The sequence below is a fragment of the Talpa europaea genome, assembly GCF_964194135.1.
Source record: "Talpa europaea genome assembly, chromosome: 10".
NCBI classification, from domain to species: domain Eukaryota; kingdom Metazoa; phylum Chordata; class Mammalia; order Eulipotyphla; family Talpidae; genus Talpa; species Talpa europaea.
This window is the reverse complement of record NC_140077.1, coordinates 38179217-38200579: the sequence shown is the minus strand read 5'-3', so window position 1 is coordinate 38200579 and position 21363 is coordinate 38179217. Positions and strand designations below refer to the sequence as shown.

Below are 21363 nucleotides of genomic sequence, written 5' to 3'. Positions count from 1 at the left end.
GACTTGCAACACAGGAAAAGGTTATAAAACGTCTTCAGCAACAAAAACAATACATTTTAGAGAAAGATTACAGGATGGATACTTAGGTGGCAAATGGAACTAGAAAAGCAGATTGGTGCCAACCAGTCAAAGTCTGGATGCCCCTGGTGAAGGAGGCTCTCCTACTGAGAAAGCAGCTATCAAAAGTTTTTTTTCTCTTTAAAATGGGGTAACATGATCAAAGGTGGGCTTTCAAATGACAAAGGTGGTAGTGTGTTGGCGAGGGGAACTGAGTCATTGGAGGACAGAGGTGGAAGGCCAGGTGAGAAAAAATAAGCACCTGAGCTGTGCAGTGCCCCCAAGAATGACGAGAAGAGGTTGCACGTGTACTTGAGAGCCAATCAGGGGGCTCAGTTGTTGGAAGGGTGGAGAAGAGAGCAGGACACTATGTCCCAAGACTTCTGGGCCACATGATCTGAGCCAGGACCCTCTCCCCATCTGCGTTCCTAGCAAATTCCATTCTGTCATTTTCTTTGCTCCTCTCTCCTCTCTGTAGGTCACTGCACCTCCCGCACTCCCCCCTCCCCCACCAGTAACACCTGTTTAGGGCTCTGGCTTTGAAGCATCCCTACAGGATGAGTTTCTCGGTTGGATATGTTACAGGCCATATGTGAAAATGGACTCATCGGCACTGAAGAAATGGCCGGATCAACCTTGACAAAATACAGAGAGCAATTCAAAGGTGCTCAAAGGTAAAGGTAAGAAAAATGTTTGGTGCAACCCGAGAGCTCTGTGAGCAACTGAGAAATCTCCTTGCCCCCTCCTTGTCTGGAGCAGACTCAACAGAATAATGGCATGGAATAGACGAGAGCCAGGAGACACTCAGCCTTTGGACACCTCTAGGTGGGAGGGATGGTCACTTGGGGTGCAGTTGGATTCAATCAGTCTATCTCAAGTCAGAATCAATGACCCTAATAGCCATGAGTGGCCTTCTATGTTTCTGCACATTTGGACAGGCTGACATGTCCATTTGCCAATAGCCAGAGCTCTATACATAGGCCCTTTCTTTACATTGGCCCTGCCCAATGCACACTGCTATCTTTGTGCCACCCTCACTGATGAGAAAATTATAGGTTCATAAAAATCAGTAAAACTAAATGCTGATGTCACAAGCCCTTGATTTTCTAGGATAAATGTTCTCTATACACCTGCATCCTTCGTATGGTGACATCCCTGGCTCTCATCATTTGAAACATTGGTGGATTTCTGCGTACTATGATTTAATTCTGTCTCTGTCCCTAGATCTTCTTTGCCAATATTTCACCTTCATAGGGAATATGGATTGCATGTAATAGTTGGTCACTTTCAAGATCTTTTAGTTATGTTCTTGTTTTTCTTGCCTTTCCCTCTTAATCTTCCTGCATCCTAGATCTTATATAAATCCCAGTTATCTATCAAGGAGAGTAAGCTGCTTAGAAAGTTTTAGGAAACGTCATAGATCTGGGGCCATCCTGTTTCTGGCACACCGTCTATTTGTCCCTTTAACAAATCAGTGAGAATCCCTTCACTTATTCACTCTTTTACTCATCGTATATTTACTGAGTTGGAATTCTTCAGGCTATTTCCTACTCAGGTATTCTTGCCAACAAATAAAACCCAGCCAAGGATGTAGGCAGGCTACTTTTCTCTTTGGAGAGAAGGCAGGCAGCCTCTAGGTCCTTTGACTGAGTGCAATGTAGCAGGCTCCAGCCCAGGACACCAGCATTGGCCAAAAAGGTCACACTGATGCAAGGAGCCAGCTGCGCCCCCAGAGGACAGCCTGGGCTTTGTGGTCCACGGACGCCTCCCTGTATACCAACAACATGTCTTCTGTGGCTCCAGCTCCAACTTAATTTAAAAGTCTCCTTGCGCATGCTCACCCCTGGTGCAGGTCTGCTCAAAAGCTTCCACTCTGAGTTTGCTCACATCTCTCTGTAGCTCTCGAAGTATTTGGTGGGCCTCACCTTGCTGTATTGAAGGGGATAAAGTGGAGGCTGGAGGTTTTTAGAAGAGACCAGGGGAGTTTTCTCTTGCTGTTTCCTTTGGTGGTGGGAGGATAACTTCTTATGAGGATGACTGAATGAGATGGTCAGAGAAGAAAAGTCATTTTGGAACCTCAAGAATCTTCATCCAAGTCCTCTCAGCTGGGCATTTGACGATTATCTCCTCAGAATACAACCTGCCAACCTATTGGGCACACCTAGACTCTCCCCAGTGAACACTGTCTAGCTATATACAAAATGGTCTCACCGATGCCCTCTGAGATCTCAAATGTGGGTCTGACAGTGCTGGACTTGTTTCTATCCTTTTGGATTCCACTTGGGAAAATATTTGACTCAGAAGCAGAATTCTTATAAGCAAACATGGGTATAGAGGATTCATGGTCTATCTAGGAAACTCGACATGCTGGTCTAGAGAAAGCCCCCGAGAGTAAAGACAACCCAAGGCCAGTTGGGTGGGTGCATTTTGCCTCACTCCTGTCCCTGGATTTGGCACGCACAGCAAGTGCACCCTGGCCCTGCGAGGGAAACCCAGACTTAAGGGCTTTTCCATTCTGTTTCGAGGACTCTGGGGCTGGTAGTGTGTATAAATCCCTCAGCCGTGGACACTGACATAGAGACACAGTGAACACAGACGAGGCTCATGTGCACAGAGAAATAACAAGGAAAAGTGCATTGTGCCACGCTACTTAGTAAGGCTGCATGACCTCCCTGGATTTTGCGTGGCAGCGCTTCACAGGAAATGTGTTTTATATTTCCACTGGAGCAGGATAAATGGCTGAAAACTACAGCAGATTCCCAGTGAATGGGATGTGAAGCACTTTATTATTTTTTTCCTCCATAGATGTAAGAAGACATGCTGTCTCCCTGAGGATGATGGGAGGGGAAAGTCTCATTTCTGTGCACAGGGATTTAAAACAATTCCCATAACCTCTAACTGAGCTACCACATGCGGCTGGAGCCAAGGCCCCCAGGTCTGGTCACACCCAGCAGGTGGCTCCACTTACTCTGCTGCTGCCCAGCCAGGGCCAAAACCACTCATGCCCGTGATTGTAGCTGCCTGCCTTTGTCACCATCAACACTAAGATGTGAATCTTAGGGAAATGGAGAGCTGATGAGGGAACAGGAAGAAATACTGGTAGAAAAAGGAAATGCATGAAGTAGATCCCCAACATCAGGGGCAGTAAATGCTGCCCCAAAGATCCCTGGTCCTGACTGAGGCTTTGGTAAACCCTCTTTCCAATGGGAAGAAAATCCACTGAGCCCATGTAAGAACTGTGATGACTACCTGATCAGCAGGGGAGAATTAAGCTCAAGAAATTTAACTCATGGGATTCAACTGCTTTGGATCCATTAATTAAACTTTCTTCAACAAGATTTTTAATTTCTTGGATTTGCATTTGGATAATGTGCTCTGGCTATAGTGCAAGCCTCCTGTCCAAAGACTCAGAGGTCCCTGTCCCCTCCTGCCACAGTCTCCCCCTCTGCTGAGCTTCTCCATCCTCAGAGTCCCCCAGCCGCCTCCTCAGCTATAGCCCCCCTCTTCTACTGCTATAAAAGACTTCCCAAAACAAAGCCTCTGGGCTCACTTCCCTGATCAACACCTTGAATGCTTGCTACTGTATTACAGATCATGAAGAAAACCCATATTCCCAGCCCCGGCCAATGACTGGTCCCTGGGCACCTTGCAGGGCTCTCTCCCTGTGCTCCCCTCAATAGACCTTAAGCTCCAGACAGACTGGGTGACCAGCCCCTTGCAAGTGGCTCCAGACCTCTCACTGACAGATCTCTTTCGTGCTATTGGGCAAGCACCATTTTTCTCTCCCTCTCCAAGGCACATCTGAAATACCACATCTGTGGGACCTTTCCTGAGTTGTCCTGCAGGAGTTGACCCCTGGGCGCTTGCCTGGCTAGGCATTTGGTACCTCTCTTATAGTACTCCCCACATTGTGGAGTCACCTAGCTAGTTTGCCATCTGGCCCACCTGGCTCGCTGTGTAGTCACATCTTTAGCCTTTTTGCACCTTCGTTGCCTCATCTGCAATTGGTGCAGTTTACAGATACCTCATTTTATACTGCAAATAACGGTTACAACCTCATGATAAAGAGGACATTACTATCTGCAAAGGACATAGAGCAGGGCCTGCAGGCAGCCAAGGCTAAGGGAGTTACATGTCACCACCACTGCAAACATCGGGGAGCACACACCTGGCTGGGGGTCAGGAAACTTGCATTCAGAAAGCGTAGTGACTACACCGACTCTGGTCTTGACATCCAAGTTAAGCAACTGGCCATTTCCTATCAGCATCTCACTGACAGTCTCAGGTCCCTGGCGATGGAGCACAGATAATAATAGATTTGTTTGGGGAGTCTGTGTATGTTCAACTCAGACAAAAACATCCACTTAGCCTCCAAAGGAGAAAAGAATTTTTTCAGCGAATCTGAGTAGGCCTCTCTCCTGTCTCCTCACCAGCAGGCACAATGGGTTAATCATTCAAGTCCACTCCATTCTAGGCTCTTCTGTGCTTACTGCCTCTAGGTTTACATGCGAATCAGAGATTCCAAGGAATAAGGTCTTTCCGATGAGCATCTGACAAATGTCCTCAGTTTGCAGGGGCAGGTGACAGAATCATCCATCTCAGATGAAGGAAGCATCCGGTTAAATGGATGGACACTGGGCCTCCCTGGTGGCACAAGGGATTAAGCACTGCACTATGAAGCAATCCACAGCCTCTGCAGCATGAGTTCGATACCCAGCCAGCCAGTGAGAAACCCACATGGCAAAGCAGATCTCTCCTGTCTCGCCTGCTGCTCCCCTCAGCAGCATATTTCAGTCAGTCTGCCTGTTCTGTTCCCCACTCTGTCTCTGGTGGATCCTCTCACCCCCTGCATCTTGGCCTGTACCCCAGCTCTTGGATGCATAAATAAATAAATCTTAAAAAAAAAAAAAGGATGGACACCATACGGGAAGGAAAAAATCCAGGCAGTCCCAGCCCAAAGGCACTGGAATAACTGCTCACTTCCATCAGGATAGGTTCTGAGGGCAGGAAGCATGGAGCTGGTGTCTCCAGCCCTGGAGCCTCTCTCCAGTGGTTTCCACCACTATCGGCCTATACTAATTTGAGATGATGCCCGATTGCATGACAACAAATTAGCCATAGACATGCAATGGCAATCAACTCAGAGGGCTATCCTGAGCGTGGGCTCAGGGATTCCCGTCTCCATGAGCCGGAAGCTCCCACAGATGTTTCTAAAAGCCTCTTCCCAGAGGCCCATTTAGAGAGAAATTAAATGCAACTTTGACTTAATTAACGTTTTAAATGATAATGAATACAATGTAGATTCATAGAAGGCATTTACATTGTGTTGTAAAATTGATAAAAATTTAATAACTCTTTGTTAATAAGTTATGTCTCCCCAGACCCATAAAGCCTAAGGCGCTGCAAACTCCAGACTGGGTCTAATCCAGGCTCCTGGTGCAGGTGGAGGAGGGAGGCCGAGATGGACTTGACATTTGCTCCAAGCCTGCTCTAATTCAAACCTCTGCTTGTTCATCAGTACTTTATTTCATACAGTAAAGGTCAGGATTGGGGCTCAAGGCAGAGCCTTGACAAGAAACTCACATGAAAGGCAGGCTGGCCCTGGCATCTGTCGCCTGAGATAGTAGAGGAGGGAGAGAAATGGAGAGCTAACCGGCCACATCTGTCCTCCACCATGGCGGTGAGATGGGACCTCCACTGCCTGGTGGACAGGAGCTGTCAAGGCGAGTCTCGTGACAAATGGTCACTGTTCCGAAATGAAAATGCAAACATAATTTCCATGTCACCTTGCGTAAGGGCCCCGCTCGGCTTACTTGTGGCACGCCAAAGTCTTTTCTAGCTGGCCCTTGAAGCCAAGCCACTTATCAAAGCAACGGATCACTGGGAAGGGGGGTGTCCAAGCCATGGAGCTGACACCAGGGATCCTTTCCTCTTTCTGACCTTTTCTGCTTCTTGTCTCCCAACTGTTTCAAAGGATTTCTTTTGAATAGTCGGCTGCCTTTTGCCTACTATGCCCTTTCTCTTTCATCTCTATGGCATGTCTCTTCAGGGCCAATTTAACTGACGGAATTCAACAACACTATTAGGGGGTGGTCGGAGGGGAGAGGATGGAAGCACCACAAGGTAAGTCACCTATTTTACCTGATACCAAACTGAGAAAAAGAAGCATTTTATTACGTATACAAACCGGGTGTGCGTGGCATTCTTTAGAGATGGGCAACTTAAAGGATTCTTTTCTAATGAAATTTTGCCCAAGCGGGATGAATGAGCTGACCTCCATGTCAGTAAGCACATAGGAAGGCACAGTCCCAGTCAACCTATTGCTAAACATGGCTCAGTGTGGCCTCGTTGGCCATGCCTGCTACCAACAGATGTGCCCCAGGAGGCCCTGCAGGTACAGCAGGCCCATGCAGTGGCTTGATGACTGCTGAGCCCATCTGCCTTCCTGTGCCCATCTCCTGGGAGGAAGTGCCATTGGTTAGATGAGGACTCAGGGGTCAAGTCTAGATAGAGGGCTAGGAGTGCCTTAGCATTCAATATCATGGCCACTGAGAGACTAAGAGAGAGTGGAAGCCGGGGAGGGACATCATACCAGCATGCACAAAGACCAAGAGGAGAAGTGGCAGATGCAGAAAGAATGGGCTTTAAAAAATGCATGGGAGGGTCCTCCCTGGTGGTGCAAGGGGTTAAGTTGCCATACTATGAAGCTATTCACAGTCACTGCAGCATGAGTTCGATCCCCTGCCAGGGTGGTGACCCACATGGCACCCCAGACCTCTTCTGGCTTGCCCGCTGCTCCCCTTGGCAGTGTATTTTAGTCAACTGCTTGTTCTGTTGCCCACTCTGTCTCTGGTGAGTCCTCTCACCCATCTGCACCTCTAGTCTGTACCCCAGTTCTTGTACGCATAAATAAATTTTAAAAAAATCATGGGGAACTGTGATTGCATTGATTTGGGCTGTGTCTTCTCTGATTCTCCTGTTGCTTTCAATCAGTGATGGGAGTGGTAGGAAGAGGGAATCTTTGGTTTCAGGGCCCCAAAGCAAGATAAATAAAATTTAGGAATGGGAGCTTGAGGAAGTCACCCAAAACTACGCGTAAAAGGAATGAGATAATTACAGGGTGTTGAATTTTAAATGCAGCTTATTAAATTAAATCTCCCTTTCCAGGCATCAGAGACTGACGGCATAGGGTATGTGCTGTTATAGACATCCTCCCAGAGCTGTTTCCACCTCTTGCCCTCGTATCTGATTTTATGTACTTCAAAATGCCATTAGTTCACTCGACTGACTTTAGTTCTATTGACAATGTTAATTCTTCCCCTGTACAAACCAAAGGCTACTCAGGATAAGCTGATTTTTGTTTATTATCTGACAAGACTCAAGATTACACTAAACTGATTTTGGTATATCTCCCTTCAACCTAATCGTATTGGACTTCTCTCAACTTAACCATTGGAGGTGAATGCCTCTTTGGATTATATTTATACCCAGAAAAAAAAAAAGTCATGCACAATTTAAAATTAGCTACAGTAGTTGGCAAAAGAGTATATATGTAATTGTGCAGGTTTAAACTATTAGCAAATTGAAAGGTTGGTGTGAGTGATCACACATGTACTTGAGCTAAATCTATTTCCAAGTGTAAGTCTAAAGATGTTTCTCCTCAACCACATGATTAATTTGCTCATGCCAGAGTTCCTGAGGGTTTGGGCCAGCATCACACCAGGGAGGTCTCAGCGGGTCTGAATCAATAGTGCCCTACATTGTCACTGCATCATAATTTTAATTGTCCATTTCTGTTAGGCTTTGCAATCATGTATCAAACAAGACTGAAACGACAAGAATACATTCTGAACAGAGAAAAAGACCAGTTTAGAAAACAATTTTAAGGAGAAATGGAGCTGATTAGAACCTAATTCTATATGGGTATGTTTGTGTTGCTAGACACAGATTTTTTTCTATTTGATCATATTAGAACATAGCTACTTAGGAAAAGCCTGGGGCCCAGGCCGTGCAAGTGTCTTTTAGAAGAGAGTTGGAGCCCTCAGCAGGATGACCTGAGGTAGAGAGAAAATCAGGCTGACCAGAAAATGAAACCATGTGCTGATGACCATATTAACAACTCAGTCCTGCCAGAAACACAACTCCCTGGGGATGATCCTACAGGATGCTATTTGCCTTACTTTTCTGACACTTTCTTCAGGTCTTTTGTAAACGGGTCCTTCTTCTCTGCAGACCTTTTGTTAGCACAGCCTGGCCTGACATCTCTTGAGTTCGACAGAAGGAGACAATGGTCAGAACAGTACATGGCTTAACAACAACCGATACCCGGAAGGGGCCAACCCTCCAAGGACGGGACAAGAGCAGCAGACCTGGCTTGCTAGAAGGCAGATCTTTAAAACTGTGTGAACACTTTTAATATATTACCACTCCTCTGGGAACTGGCTACTTCTCTCCCCACTTCAGAAAACACATAATGGGACTTTGTGTTTCAATTTAATGTCCCTTGGAAGCGGAAATCTCTGCCCTTATAAGAAAAAAATAGTAAAGAGGGAGACGAAAGGCAAGAGAGAAACGAATTAGGCAGTCTCCAAAGCACACTGGCTCAACTGGGAGACTGTGACCAAAGCAAGCTCCATAATAATATAATGACCTTTAATGAGTGTCTTGGGAAACAATACAGCCCCAGCATAAAAGACAAAGGGCAAAACCCATCAGGGCTCTGCTGACACTAATTCAAAATGATTTTCAGAACAACTAAAGAATGTAAGAGAAGTAATCTGATCCACCCATCTGACCTCACTTTGATTCAAGGGCCATTCTCCTGCCATTTCTAATTGTCAAACCCTCTACATTTCACATCTGCTCATATTTAATGAAAAGCCCACTCTCACCACTGCTCTTTGAGTCAACCAGCTCCGTCAAATGGGCACCACCCAACTCCACCACCAGCGAGGGAAGCCCAGGGATTGCTATTGGAGCTCTGCCAGTGGCATTCTGCATAGAGATAGACATATTTTAATTGGAGAAGAAGGGTTTATGTGGGCACATGAAGGGGCTCCAATTGGAATGGATTTTTCTAACTTATTATTAATGGTCAAAGGTGAGTGGTCTCACACAGGGACAGATGAAATCTGCTTTTGTTTGATGGAGTGACGACGGCAGGGAGACTGATGAAACAGAAGAGGCAAACCCCCCCTGAGCTGTCATTACCAGTTAAGGCTTCGACATACAGCCCAAGCACCATGCTTTCTATGGTGGGTCTGACTTTGGAGAGGTAGGAGAGACAAGTTTCAGGCACAGGATGCTTCTGAGAGTATGGGACAATCCCACCCCAAGCTTTTTGTCCCCTGGCCTTTGTCAATGCTTGGATTAAATTACAGAGCTGGGGGTCTCCCTGGTGGCACAAGGGGTTAAGACGCAGCTCTATGAAGCCATCCACAGCCACTGCAGCACGAGTTCGGTCCCTGGCCAAGAAGGTGACCCACATGGTGCAGCACACCTCTCCTGTCTCGCCCACTGCTCCCCTCAGCAGTGTATTTCAGTCAATCTGCCTGTTCTGTTCCCCACTCTGTCTCTCACCACCACCACCCCACCTCTGGCCTGTACCCCAGTTCTTGTATGCATAAATAAATAAATCTTTTTTAAAAAATTGCAGAGCTGACAGATCCCTCCAGTGATGACTTCTCCTGAACAAAGTGGAAATTGCATGCACTGGGAACAGAGGGAATCAGAATTTGCTGTGATTGGTAGGGGTGGCCACTGCCAAAATGTAACCACAGGCTGGAGCTCAGAGCTCAAGTGGCTCCTATCTTTCCTCCACTGAATCACTGGCCAAGGTTTTAGAGGCTAGTAGCTATTTGAAAACAAAAGAAGCCGTACCTTAAGCAAATGGGTAACTCAGGTGGTGGGTAGTTATGTTCTCCACTGTCAAAGAGATATGGCCAAGCTTGCCACCACAGCTCACCACATCACTTCTTCCTCCCCAGATCCTGTTTTTGAACCTAGTGTCTTACCACACACTGTAAACAAATTCTTGTATGATTATGACTAGTCCCCTTTGGTAGTGTCATATGAACTAGAGAACTCATACAACAAGAATAAAGGGGTTAGGGTTTCTACTGTGCATCTGTAAGGAAGATTTTATAGGAAACTTCCTTTCTAGGCCTAGGCCAGTGTGCTTGGAACAGTACAAAATCCCTCTCAATATATCCCCTACTTGGTATCATTTTTGAAATCCAATCTTGTCCCTTGGCACTGGTCTAGAGGAATGTCAAATGATGAATCAGAGAGGATGAGTCGCTGGTCTTAGATCTACCTTTTCCAAATGTCTCCAACACTGTGTATCTGAGCTGGATACACAGATCATATCTCAAACCTGAGCTGCAAGTCAGCGCAGACTGGCTCACCCCTCCACTGTACATGTGTCAACGGCACCCCCTGCTGGGACCACTTTCACAAGTGAGCCAAGCAAGGTTTCCATGGACAAAAATGCTCAAGAGCTAAGTGCTTCTCTCACCCCTCTGCCAGTGTGAATTAACCCCACTGGGGAACGTTTAGTGCAACTAGCTCTGGGTACTTAGAAGAGAAGAAAATGGATGGCAAGTTGGTCACCAATAAACATGTTGGGTGCTTTCCAGAGAGAGGGGTGAAGCACAGAAGAAGGAAGTGCCGTCTCCCTCCCATGCTAATAACAGTGAGTAAACAAGGTCACAGCCACACTTTATAGCATTTGAGCCTTCGCGTGGAGCCTGAACCCCTTCTGCCTTAGATGTGGGCCTATACCCCAGTACCCCAGTGTACAAGCCAGGGCCCTCATCACATCCTCTATGTCAGGGAAGCCCCAGCACAGCCTGTGCTGATGGCCAGGAAGAGGGAAATCTCAGGATTTTGGCACACATCAGCTTTGTCACTACCAATGACAAGACCTGCAGAAGGTATCTGAGCTTGTGGATTACAAAGATGACTGATACCAAAAGCCTTTGCAATGGACTAAGGATGTCATAAGCACCATGGTTCACAGTTTTTGCCATATCTATAATCAGAATTGCATCAGGATACCTGAGTTAAACAGGGTGCTATATTTTTTAAAAACTAGGGCCTCCCTGGTGGCACAAGGGGTTAAGCATCAGCACTATGAAGCTATCTGCAGCACGAATTCAATCCCCAGCCAGGGAGCTACCCACATGGTGCAGCAGACCTCTCTTGTGTCACCCGCTGCTCCCCTCAGCAGTATATTTCAGTCAGTCCACCTGTTCTGCTCTCAGTCTGTCTCTGGTAAATCCTCTCACTCCCCCATACCTCTGGTCTGCACCCCAGCTCCTGTATGCATAAATAAATAAATCTTAAAAAAATTGTTTTAAAAAAATGTTTTAAAAAAAGAAAAACTAAAAAAAGATATTTATGGAATGATCCTTCGAATTAGTTATCTTTCTGAGGGGAGACCCAAGAATCCACCAGTCTACATAGGTTGGCAGTTTTAGAGTCCTCTTTTCCAGAACAGAAGACACAATCTGTCACCGGAGGAATGAGATTCAGGTTAGGTTGACACAATTAAAAACCAAAAACAAAAATGAATTCATCTGCATCTAAGCCCTGTTGTGTTTTAGAAATGAAGCCCACCATCTGCAATTTAATGTTAGAGGGGTCTCGTTCTCGCTAGACTTCTTCCCTTGGAAGGCTCTACCCTGTCCGATGTAGAGCCTTCCCCCTAATATGCAGTTATACATTTCCACCCATTTCCATATTGACATAGCGTCGGGTTTGCTGTCACATTAATTTCCATTTATCCTCATTTAAAGGAGAGGGAGGGAGACCATCACCAGATGATACCACAGTCCTGCACGCTTTATAAGAAGCACAAGTTACCAAAGGGAGGGAGGCCTTCCCAGCACGTACACGTACACAGGCAGCTGGGGTAACAGAGCACCACACACAAGGTTACACAGGGAAGAAAACACCAGCCCAACTGATTCACAGAACCACAGGGCACAGCACGAGACGAGAATGATACCACAGACAGCACAGACACGGAACTGCGTGTGTCGGGGTAAACTTACAGGCACGGAAACTGGTGGAGCAATCATTAACAGAGACAGAAGAAAGCGGGAAGGCTCTCTCAAGGGTGTCCACGTTACCACGCACACGGCCTGACATGCACGAGCAGTCACGCTCAGAACGTCCGCAATCAAAACAACATGCCCGTCTCATTCTCTTGTAGATGGACATCTTGGCTATAACCATGTGGTTGGATGGGAGGAGAGGAAGAGCGGTAGTTAATGGCAAGGTCACGCTCAGCAAGGCAGCTGGAAGGAGCTGAAGGGATTTAACACAGGTCTTAGTTCATTTTAACAGTCTTGACCCAGAAAAAAAACGCCGAGTGACTGTTGGTTAACAGTTTGGTTGTACATCAGAAAAAAGCAGTGAAAACATAAATTGCCTTTATAGTCCCCCAAGGCTGTTGCGTATTACTTTTCTCCCCCAGGTAAAGCAGGAGACCACAGGGAAAGGGCATGGCTGATTCTAATCAGGATCTGGGATGAGAGGAAGGGCATATTATAGACAGTGAAATCGTAACCAGTGTTTTTCCCCTGGCACAATTAATACAGGAGGACAGATATACACGCAGTGGATTAATTGCTTATTTGGTACAATAAATGGTTTTTGCAAGATGCAAAAAAAATATCTAATATGTAGGTTTTCTAATTTCTATCCATTTCTGGGCATTAGGCAGAGCCTGGGACAAGCTTTCATCAAATTAGATGTGAAACGATTACGTGTTAATATAGAATCTGAGGATGCCTCTGCTGAACTTCCCCAGCGTGAGTTTACATGATGCCTACAGGAATTTAAATTTACTCTTGACAGAACAAATATCCAAATCTGTCCATATAAGAAATGCAGCTACTCAAGGCTAACGCTGCATATTTGACATTAAAGGCAGTTCACAAATAAGAAATCACCAAAAGCGTGTGAGATGTTGGTCTATTGGAATGCATTTAGCTACTCATGGGTGTATTTTCCGCTTAAAGCTGAATCTGGAAATTGCATCAGCTTTCTTCTCCCCACCCACCTAAAACTGAGAAGGCAACTGGGCTATTGGTTAATCACAATTTTTTCCTCATACAGAAAAATTACAGCCAACATAGATTAAAAACTATGAAACATGAAATTAGAGGAGAGATCCTATGTAAAATATGTGACTCAGATTTGCAAGCAGCACTGCCAGCTCTTCGAAAGCCTGCACTGTAGTTTCTGCATTGCCTGGGGATACAACTCAAGTGCTAAGCCTACAAAAGTTGCTGGACCCTCTAGTGGTTCTCAAGACCCTTTGCCTTTACCCTTGAAGCCAATTTATATTTTGGTACAACAAAAAGCCTTTTTTGTACCTCATTTTGATGCTACAACTGGCAAACATGTTTGCTTATCACTTAGCATGAAACAGACTGCTTCTCTCACAGGGTGGGAGAAGGATTCATGTTTATTCCCAGCACCACAGCCAAACAGTCAAGCTGAAGTGGAGAGGTGTTATTCCCTGCGCCCACACCCTCCATTTGGAAAGCCACCCCCCACACACACTTCTTTTTCTTTGTGGAGAATGGTTGTGCTCTTATTTTAAAATATGGCTTGTGGTTTTGCCCTCTTAGAATGTTACAGTCACTAGGAAGAGGGGTTTAAATCTCTCAAATGGGTCAAGTCCTGTTCTAAGACCTTTATGACTTGCCATACAGTATATTTGTCAAGCAAGGGTAACGTTATGATTGCGAAGAACAGGCACTGGGGGAGATGAATGAGAGATCTCTTCAGCAGCAACTCCATTCCTGTAAACTTGGCTCACATTTAAGGACACGTTCTTTTAGCATCCTAGCTAGTTGGTTAGTCAGAACATCATGCAGCCCCAGCCCTGTTCAGTGCGTGGAACATCAGCGTGATACCTTGCTCATGAGCTTAGCTTTCACACACACACACAAAAAAAAAAAAAAAAAAAAAAGGGGAAAAAAAGAAAAAGTTCCACTATAGCATTTGAATCAGAAGAATTTAGAGGACATGGTGTCAATACTCGGACACCCGCAAACAACAGTGATTGAAGTCAAAAAAGAAGGAAAACTCTTTCACTGAAAACTCGAAAAGAAAGTTATTTTAAAAGCATCCAGATCTGGGCTACAACTTGGGGAATACATGCTGGGTTTTTCCTTCTTCATTCCTTTTCTGGAAATATTGATTTGTTATTTATACTGAGGAGGGAAATGAAGATGATTTTTTGTTTCACTGTAGATAAATTGTTTTGAAAAAAATTTTAATCAAATGCTGTAGCAGAAGAGAAGCCCATCAAACTCTGAAATGCTATGCTTCTCATTAGCAGCAGCCCCTGGCTTTCATTTCCATAGTACGTTTTGGGTTCATATACGATAATAGAATTTGACACATTTATAGGGAAAGAAAGTCCTTAAATATATATACATACACACACACACACACATACACACACACATATACACATACATACATACATATACCATCTTTAAGGACAAGGGGAGGTGGAATAACTCTTGAAATGATTTTGTCGGAGGTAAGCCCATCATACTGGATAATTTAAACCTCCTACTTGATAAGGATTGGGAAGGAAACACAACTTGAAGCTAGTGCCTCTCAGGGACTGTTTGCAACTGTTATTGTTGGTTGTTCTGGCGATCATGCATTGTTCTAAAATTTCATGTTGTTAGCATGCAGGAACAGGCTGAAACTGGTAATCGAAGCAGCAAAAAGCCATTTGCTATAAGAAGATTAAATGTTAATTATAAGCAGTCACATTCCAAAGCAGCATATGCATAAAAAAGAAAACATGCTTTTACTCGTCATTCCTTCCTAGTCATCATTTGTACACTCACACCAAATACAAAGTAGAAATCTCAAAAGACAAACAAAAACCAGCACAAAAAATCAGCAACAATGATCAATGAGAGAGATTCAAAGACAGGACAGAAACAGTTAAAAATGATTGTGCCCCACACGCTGAGTTGACAAATCTTTGTGAATCACAAGGTCTAGACCCAGGTGCCACTGACCAGGACAGGAGGGGCTTTGCTCTACTTCTGGAATAGATCGTTTTCACCGATCCCTTCACCTGTTTACTTCCAGTCCTCTTTCATAAAAGGTAAGGGCCGTTTTGACCTCCCGTCTGGTGGAGGGACTGCCAGGCTTGAAGGATGTGTGATTCAGCCCGGAAGCTCCTTTCTCTGGACCACGAGTCACAAACAAGCTCTTTAACTAAATCCTGATAAGGATTTGCCTTCATGGTGGGAGCTGTTCCAGGATATGTGGACACTCCAGGTGTAAAATTATACTCTGAACTTATAAAATTACATCAAAATTAAGTGGTGGACCTTCAATTTTACTCAATTGAGTAAAAAATACCAATTCTCTGTCTTTTGCTTCCCAATCCTTCGATTTTGCTTGAGTGAATCATGGATATTCAGAACTTCTGGTATTCTATTTCCATTTCTCCATGATTGTTTCCTTTTCTAGAGTTGATGCAGGTGAGAAGGTTAATTTCAGATAGCAGAGTGCCACTTACAACTCCCAAGGTTAGGTTTCAAAGAACACCTTTGAAAGTTTCAGTATTTATTTAAAACAGAAGAAAGTCTCTTATGTACCCCCTGGACATGAAAAGTGCCCTCTCTCCTCTGGTGGTTACTGTTTTTTCTTTTCTCTATAGTTATCCAATGCTCTCTTCCCAAATCTCAATCCTCAGGACAGGCTGTTCCCCCCCAAGGGTTTCATCAGACAAAGTAGATCTGTGGGGACATCTAGTGGATCTGTGTGGAAGAGCAGCTAGTTAATGAGATCACTTAATTTATAAAGCCTTTAAGAATTGAAATGTATACAGCGGCATTTCAATTCAGTGGTTTCTCACAATCCACAGTGGATGTTGAGAGGAGGTGAAAGGTTCTAGGAGAAGGTCCTAGAGTCAAGAGTGGCAGCTTGCAAGCAAATGGCTCCGCAGCCATCGCCAGCAGAGGAGGACCATTGGCGCCCATTGGTCTTCTCAGGCTCTGCTGCAGCTGTCTGAGACAGGGAACAGGCAAGAGGATATGTCTGGTAGGTGTGAATGCTGTAACTACTTGTCATTTCATCTTAGGACTCTGGGAACTTTATGTTCAATGAATTGCCCCCATAGGCCGGCTTAACTCTATGAAAGCAGAAATATAAGCCTCTGGGGACACAGTCTTCTCTTTTGCCTACATCATAAGGTTCTTGTTCTTGGACCAGTGCCAGATTCCAAAAGGTTCTGTGGCTGCCAAGAATTAAACCCTGGGTCCCACCTTTCTCCTAAGAACCCTGTCCTAGCAGTTTTACAACTGGAGAAAAGGCTTTTATGTGCTTTCCTTCACCGCAATGAAGTGGATATTCATCCAAGATTTCCATTATGACTTCCTCGCACCATTTGTGGAGACAAAACAAAAAGTACTTCCTTAATGGAGCTCATCAAAACTATGTGTTTACTCTTCAGTGGTTAAAACTGGAAGGTATTTCAGACGCACTCTCAGACAACTTTTCCTGTATTTCCAAAGGTCATGATCATGAGAAAGGAAATCCGCAGAGAAGTGGCTGCTTTGATGCATCACAGTTACTGCACTTTCCTGTGTCAAACTGACAATCAGCTATCAAACTCAGGTTCTCTGCAGTTAGCCCTTATGAGCCAAGCCTGGAATGGAAGAGGGAGTTGGACTCCATCCTGTTCTCAACACCATCTGCCCACTGTATCAGCCACCAAATTGTCAGCCAATTTCCAATTGCAGAATCTTAATTTCCAGGGTGGGTTGGAAGGGGCAGGAAAAGTAGCTCTGGACAGAGAGGCTCAGGTGGAGTTTTCCAACTGCTGGGGGAAAAATATTTTAGGTTTCAAATGAGCAAATTCTAGGGAAGACTGGTGTGGATGGAAAAAAAAAATCTGCCAGTCAGTTCACAGACACTTTTCAGATCACAACTGCATGTTTAAAATCAGTCCAATGAAGAAAGGATTATTTTCAAGCCTGACCCTATGGCTGCTCTTCAAAAGCTCAGCAGCAACTGAAATTGTAAGTAAAAATATCCATGGAAGACAAAGTCCACCGAGGTGTAAGCCTGAGGCATTTGTTTGATGTGACACTGGGAATCAGAGGGCATTCTTTCAAGTCCTGCAAATGAGGACTGATGTCTTCACTTAGCAAAATTCCTCCTATTAGCTTCTGGAGGGAAATGAAAGATCTTCCAGGTAGTTTTCCAAAAGTGGAGAGAGTGGAAAGAAAAAGCTAGTTAATGGCAGCAGCACAGAACACACCAAACTAGTTGGCCACCATCTTGTGGTTGGGAAAGGCAGAGGAATTTGGCACTAAAGGTGTTTGTTGATTGACACCACATTTTCCATCTGATTCCGAAGGATCATTAGATATAGTAGGCAGCTCTGCAGGTATAAAAGTGGCTCATGGCCTCAAGCCATCCTTAAAGGTGCTCTACAGATGACAGGAGCTGTGGAGTCAGTTTTGGCAGAACTGTGCTTCACATCGAAGAAGGTCATTGTTTTGTTTTGTTTGCACACTGAGCAAATTCTGAAGACCAGCCCAAACCAGATGAACAACTTGCTTGCTGCACAGAAATAGGACTGTGTGCTAAGAGTTCTCCAAGTTCCAGAGTGGTTGTACTGAACTGGTCTACAGTGTTGGGTATTGTTTTCAGGGACTCATACACTTGCATAAAGACCCAATGCTCATTGCTGTTGCCACGAAAGCAACGTTGCACCTAGAGAAATACCAGTTCTGAGACCACCATCTCTTGTGGGTGAAAAGGGTCCTGCTCCATGAGTAAGCTCACACACTTGCAGTTAGTCCTTCAGCAGTCTACCCAGTTCACTAATGGAACATTCTCCTCTAGCCTTCTTCCTGCCTTAAATAAGGATCTTCGAAGACACCTGACTAACACCCATAGTGGAACTCTGTGTGTCCTCAGGGGTGTTGAGCGAAAGAGAAATTTTATTTTAAAGCAAGGGAACCTTATAGACTACAGGAAATAATTACCACTGTGGAAATACTTGTCTCCGATAAGGCAGTTTAGATACTTACAGTCCCCGGGTTAGGTGTCCAATTAATTCTCTAGCAAGCACTTTTTCATATAGAGACACATATATTGTAATAAATACATCACTCAATAAAATAACTCTATGCTTATATATAAAAATATGCATTTTTACATATAGAGTACTGGTACATATCATATATATATCACAACTGAGGAATATATATGCAGCATATGTGGAACTCAAGCTCTATAGCAGAGGAGACCAAGTATAATTAATCATAGGGCAAGCATGATAATGACCCCCAATTGAGGGGGCATCTAGAGCTATAGTGGTAATTACTTCAGCCTACTCAGTGTCCCCTAAAGGTCCTGAGACAAGGCCTTCAAGAGAAACACTGTTGTAAAGGTCTTATTTTCAAGTGGAAAAATAAGACGGCGCCACTAGCTGGTAAGAGGCTGGGGGTGGGGTGGATGAGCAACGGGGATTCCTTTGCTCAGGTTTCTCCAGCTCCCGGCTACTCTGCAGGCTGTGTTGGATGGGGGAGTTAGGGCATGATGTCACTGCTACATGCAACATAAATACCAAAAGAAAAAAAAAAGGAAACTGCACAGAAAATAAAAAGAAGTATCTTGTCTAGAGGAAGACAGGGGGAACTGGACTCCGGGCTGCTGGGAACCCGTTTTACTCACAATATATCACTACCAGTGTGCAGTTAAAATAGAGTGGGGGCCGTATTCCAAGGCAGCAAAGAGAAAAAAAAATAAATCAAAGATATGTCAATGATTAGAAGTTAAAGAGAATTCCTTCAAACACATCAATTTAGACATGACTTGTCCCCTAGGGGTCCACCCTTTGGCAAACTTTTAGAGGCTGGGGGAGAAAATGTAAATCATTAGACCAGGTTTGTTATACAGAAAAAGGAAAAGGGTAAACAGTTGACTCTGAGAGGTTGCTCCTCAGACAGTTGAGTTTGACTCTTCCTTGATGGAAGCTATGAAGAAATGGAAAGAAACGCAAAAGTTAAAGTATACTACCATAGAATTTCCAGAAATGGAATGTCCACATTCACTGTTTCTCCAGATAGTATGACATGAAACACTTGAGGCTGTTTGTTGAGTGATGGGGAGGGGAAGGAGGGCAGGATAGAAAGGGAAGAGCAAGGTTGGGAGGAGAGGGATAGGAAGCTATGGATAAAGCCCAGCACTGATCATCAGCTCAGCCTCTGTGGAGCTGGCCAATTCCGGTGTGACTTATTAACACTTGGTTAATAGGTTTGGACAAAAGTCTATGTAGGCCAGTTGCCTGCTCCAGCTTAGGGCACTAGGGAAGGTATGTCCAGAAGTATGGGGATTCCCCAGTGCTTTATAAAGAATTCTAGCTCTTTCTAGTGAAGTTTTCCTTCCAACTGAAACCTAGCTCCCCAGTCTCCTCACTCACCTGGGAAGTGAGGGGTGGTCATGTTTGATGTCTCACTTTATTCTAACACCCCACAAATCCCCCTGCCCCCCCCCCACACACATCTGCACCCTTCTGTCTGCAACACAGGCTGCTCTGGCCTTTTAATTAGGAAGAATAATATTTGGATAATTCTGATTGTTATCAAATATTAACCTCACAGCCTAGGGCTGCTATGACATGAGGTGCCCAAGGTGGGGGGGGGGGTGTGCAGAGAGAAGGCAGCGAGACCCCTGACATGCTGGCTTGGCTTTGGAGAGGGAGTCCTTTTGTAGAAATCTGTGCTGTGTGTGATGGGAGATTATACACTTCATGAGCTGAACCAACTTTAAGGCAAATGAAAAGAACAAAATTATTTCAAACAATTATATGCCTCTCCCTCCAGAATGACGGCTGTTTGCTTGCCTGAAAATAAGAGGGAAAAATTATCCCAGAGACTGAACCTCAATTCTAGGGACTTTAAAGTTTGGCACTATAGTGCCCTAGGAGGGACAGTCCAGAATCAGAGCAGGAGTCAAAGAAACTTCATCCTTCCACCTCTAGTATTACCTCCTAGAACCTGTTCTCTGACAATCACCAGGAAGATCCTTTAAAATAATTGATGGTGTCATTTCCTTGTTTAAAATGTTATTATTGCACTAAAACCCAGGGTCTTACCACAGTCCTGTTGTCCAGCTGATCTTATCTTGAAACTCTCTTCCCTAAACCACCATCCCCATTGGCCTGCCTCCCTTCCCTCAAATGCACCAAACTTATTCATGCCTCTTGGTCTTAGCTCTTGCTCTTCTGCCTACCTGAACTGGGCCTGAGATTCAATGTCACCTCCCAAGGGAGGCCTTCTAGAACTTGCTGGTGAAGGCACCACCCTACAAGGTTGCTCATACTTCAGCAGTCTCTCTTCCCAGCACTTGTTTCTAGATCTATTTCATTATTTCTGTGGATTACTATTTTCATCTCATTTACTACAGTGAAGGCTTCAGGAGGACATTGATTTTGTCTTGCTCACCACTCCATCCCCAACACCAAAAATGGAGCCTTATGCAAAGAAGATGCTTAAAAAGATGTGACTCATAGCCTTGCTATTTCACTGGAAGCCTCCAATCCCCTTTCTCTTGGGTTAATGTGACTCCCAGCAAGCTCATCCTCTTGCTAAACTTGCAGCATTAATGTCCTCTTTTTGTAAAATGGGATAAATAACACCAATGGGATAAAAATCACACAGGGATGTGACAATGAGGATCAAAGAAAAAGACCATAAGAAGCTTTGCAAACACTAAATTACCATCGGAAGAAAGGCATCATTATCATTTTCTCTTGGTTTGTAAACAATTTCTGTTAGGCAATGCAATATAATTGCTGCAAAAGGCATGTACTTCTCAAGGCAAAGCCCACTTCAATATCTGGTTTCTTGGGACCTCAAAACCCAATATCCTGAATTACCCTATTTTCCTCATATTGGAAAGCTACTTTGGAAGAGGCTGGGTTTTGGATAGGATATACCAGAAGCTACCAGGCCCAATCTAATGTATCCCAAAGCACAATAGTATTTGACAGTGGTTCCTGGGACAATAACAAAGTCCATCAATGATGGCCAAGGTCTTTTCTTAGGCCAGTTTAAGGATATCACATTTGAAATGTCTGCCCTTTGGTACCAAAACCTGCAGGAATCCCAACTGGAAACAGAGTCAGATACAATGTGGGAAGCCAACACCTCAGACTCAGTTTCCCTCCCAAGGTTAATAGTGCCATCTTTACATTTGAGGGCCCCCCATCCTCTGGAATCACTCTACAAAAATGCC

General features: G+C 44.6%; 1 protein-coding gene across 6 annotated transcripts in view; it reads right to left on the bottom strand.

Annotated features, from left to right (window-relative positions):
* KCNMA1 (potassium calcium-activated channel subfamily M alpha 1) overlaps positions 1-21363 on the bottom strand; it is a gene marked incomplete at both ends in the record, with an annotated part of 673962 nt that overhangs the window by 95852 nt on the left and 556747 nt on the right. For 4 of the 6 annotated variants that reach the window (XM_084245122.1, XM_084245123.1, XM_084245125.1 and 1 more), the window contains one exon: positions 12114-12287. The exons of the other annotated variants lie outside the window; for them this stretch is intronic. In XM_084245122.1, the coding sequence (XP_084101248.1) occupies positions 12114-12287 (174 nt within the window). The remainder of the gene's footprint in view (positions 1-12113; positions 12288-21363) is intronic. 6 annotated transcript variants of the gene reach the window in all.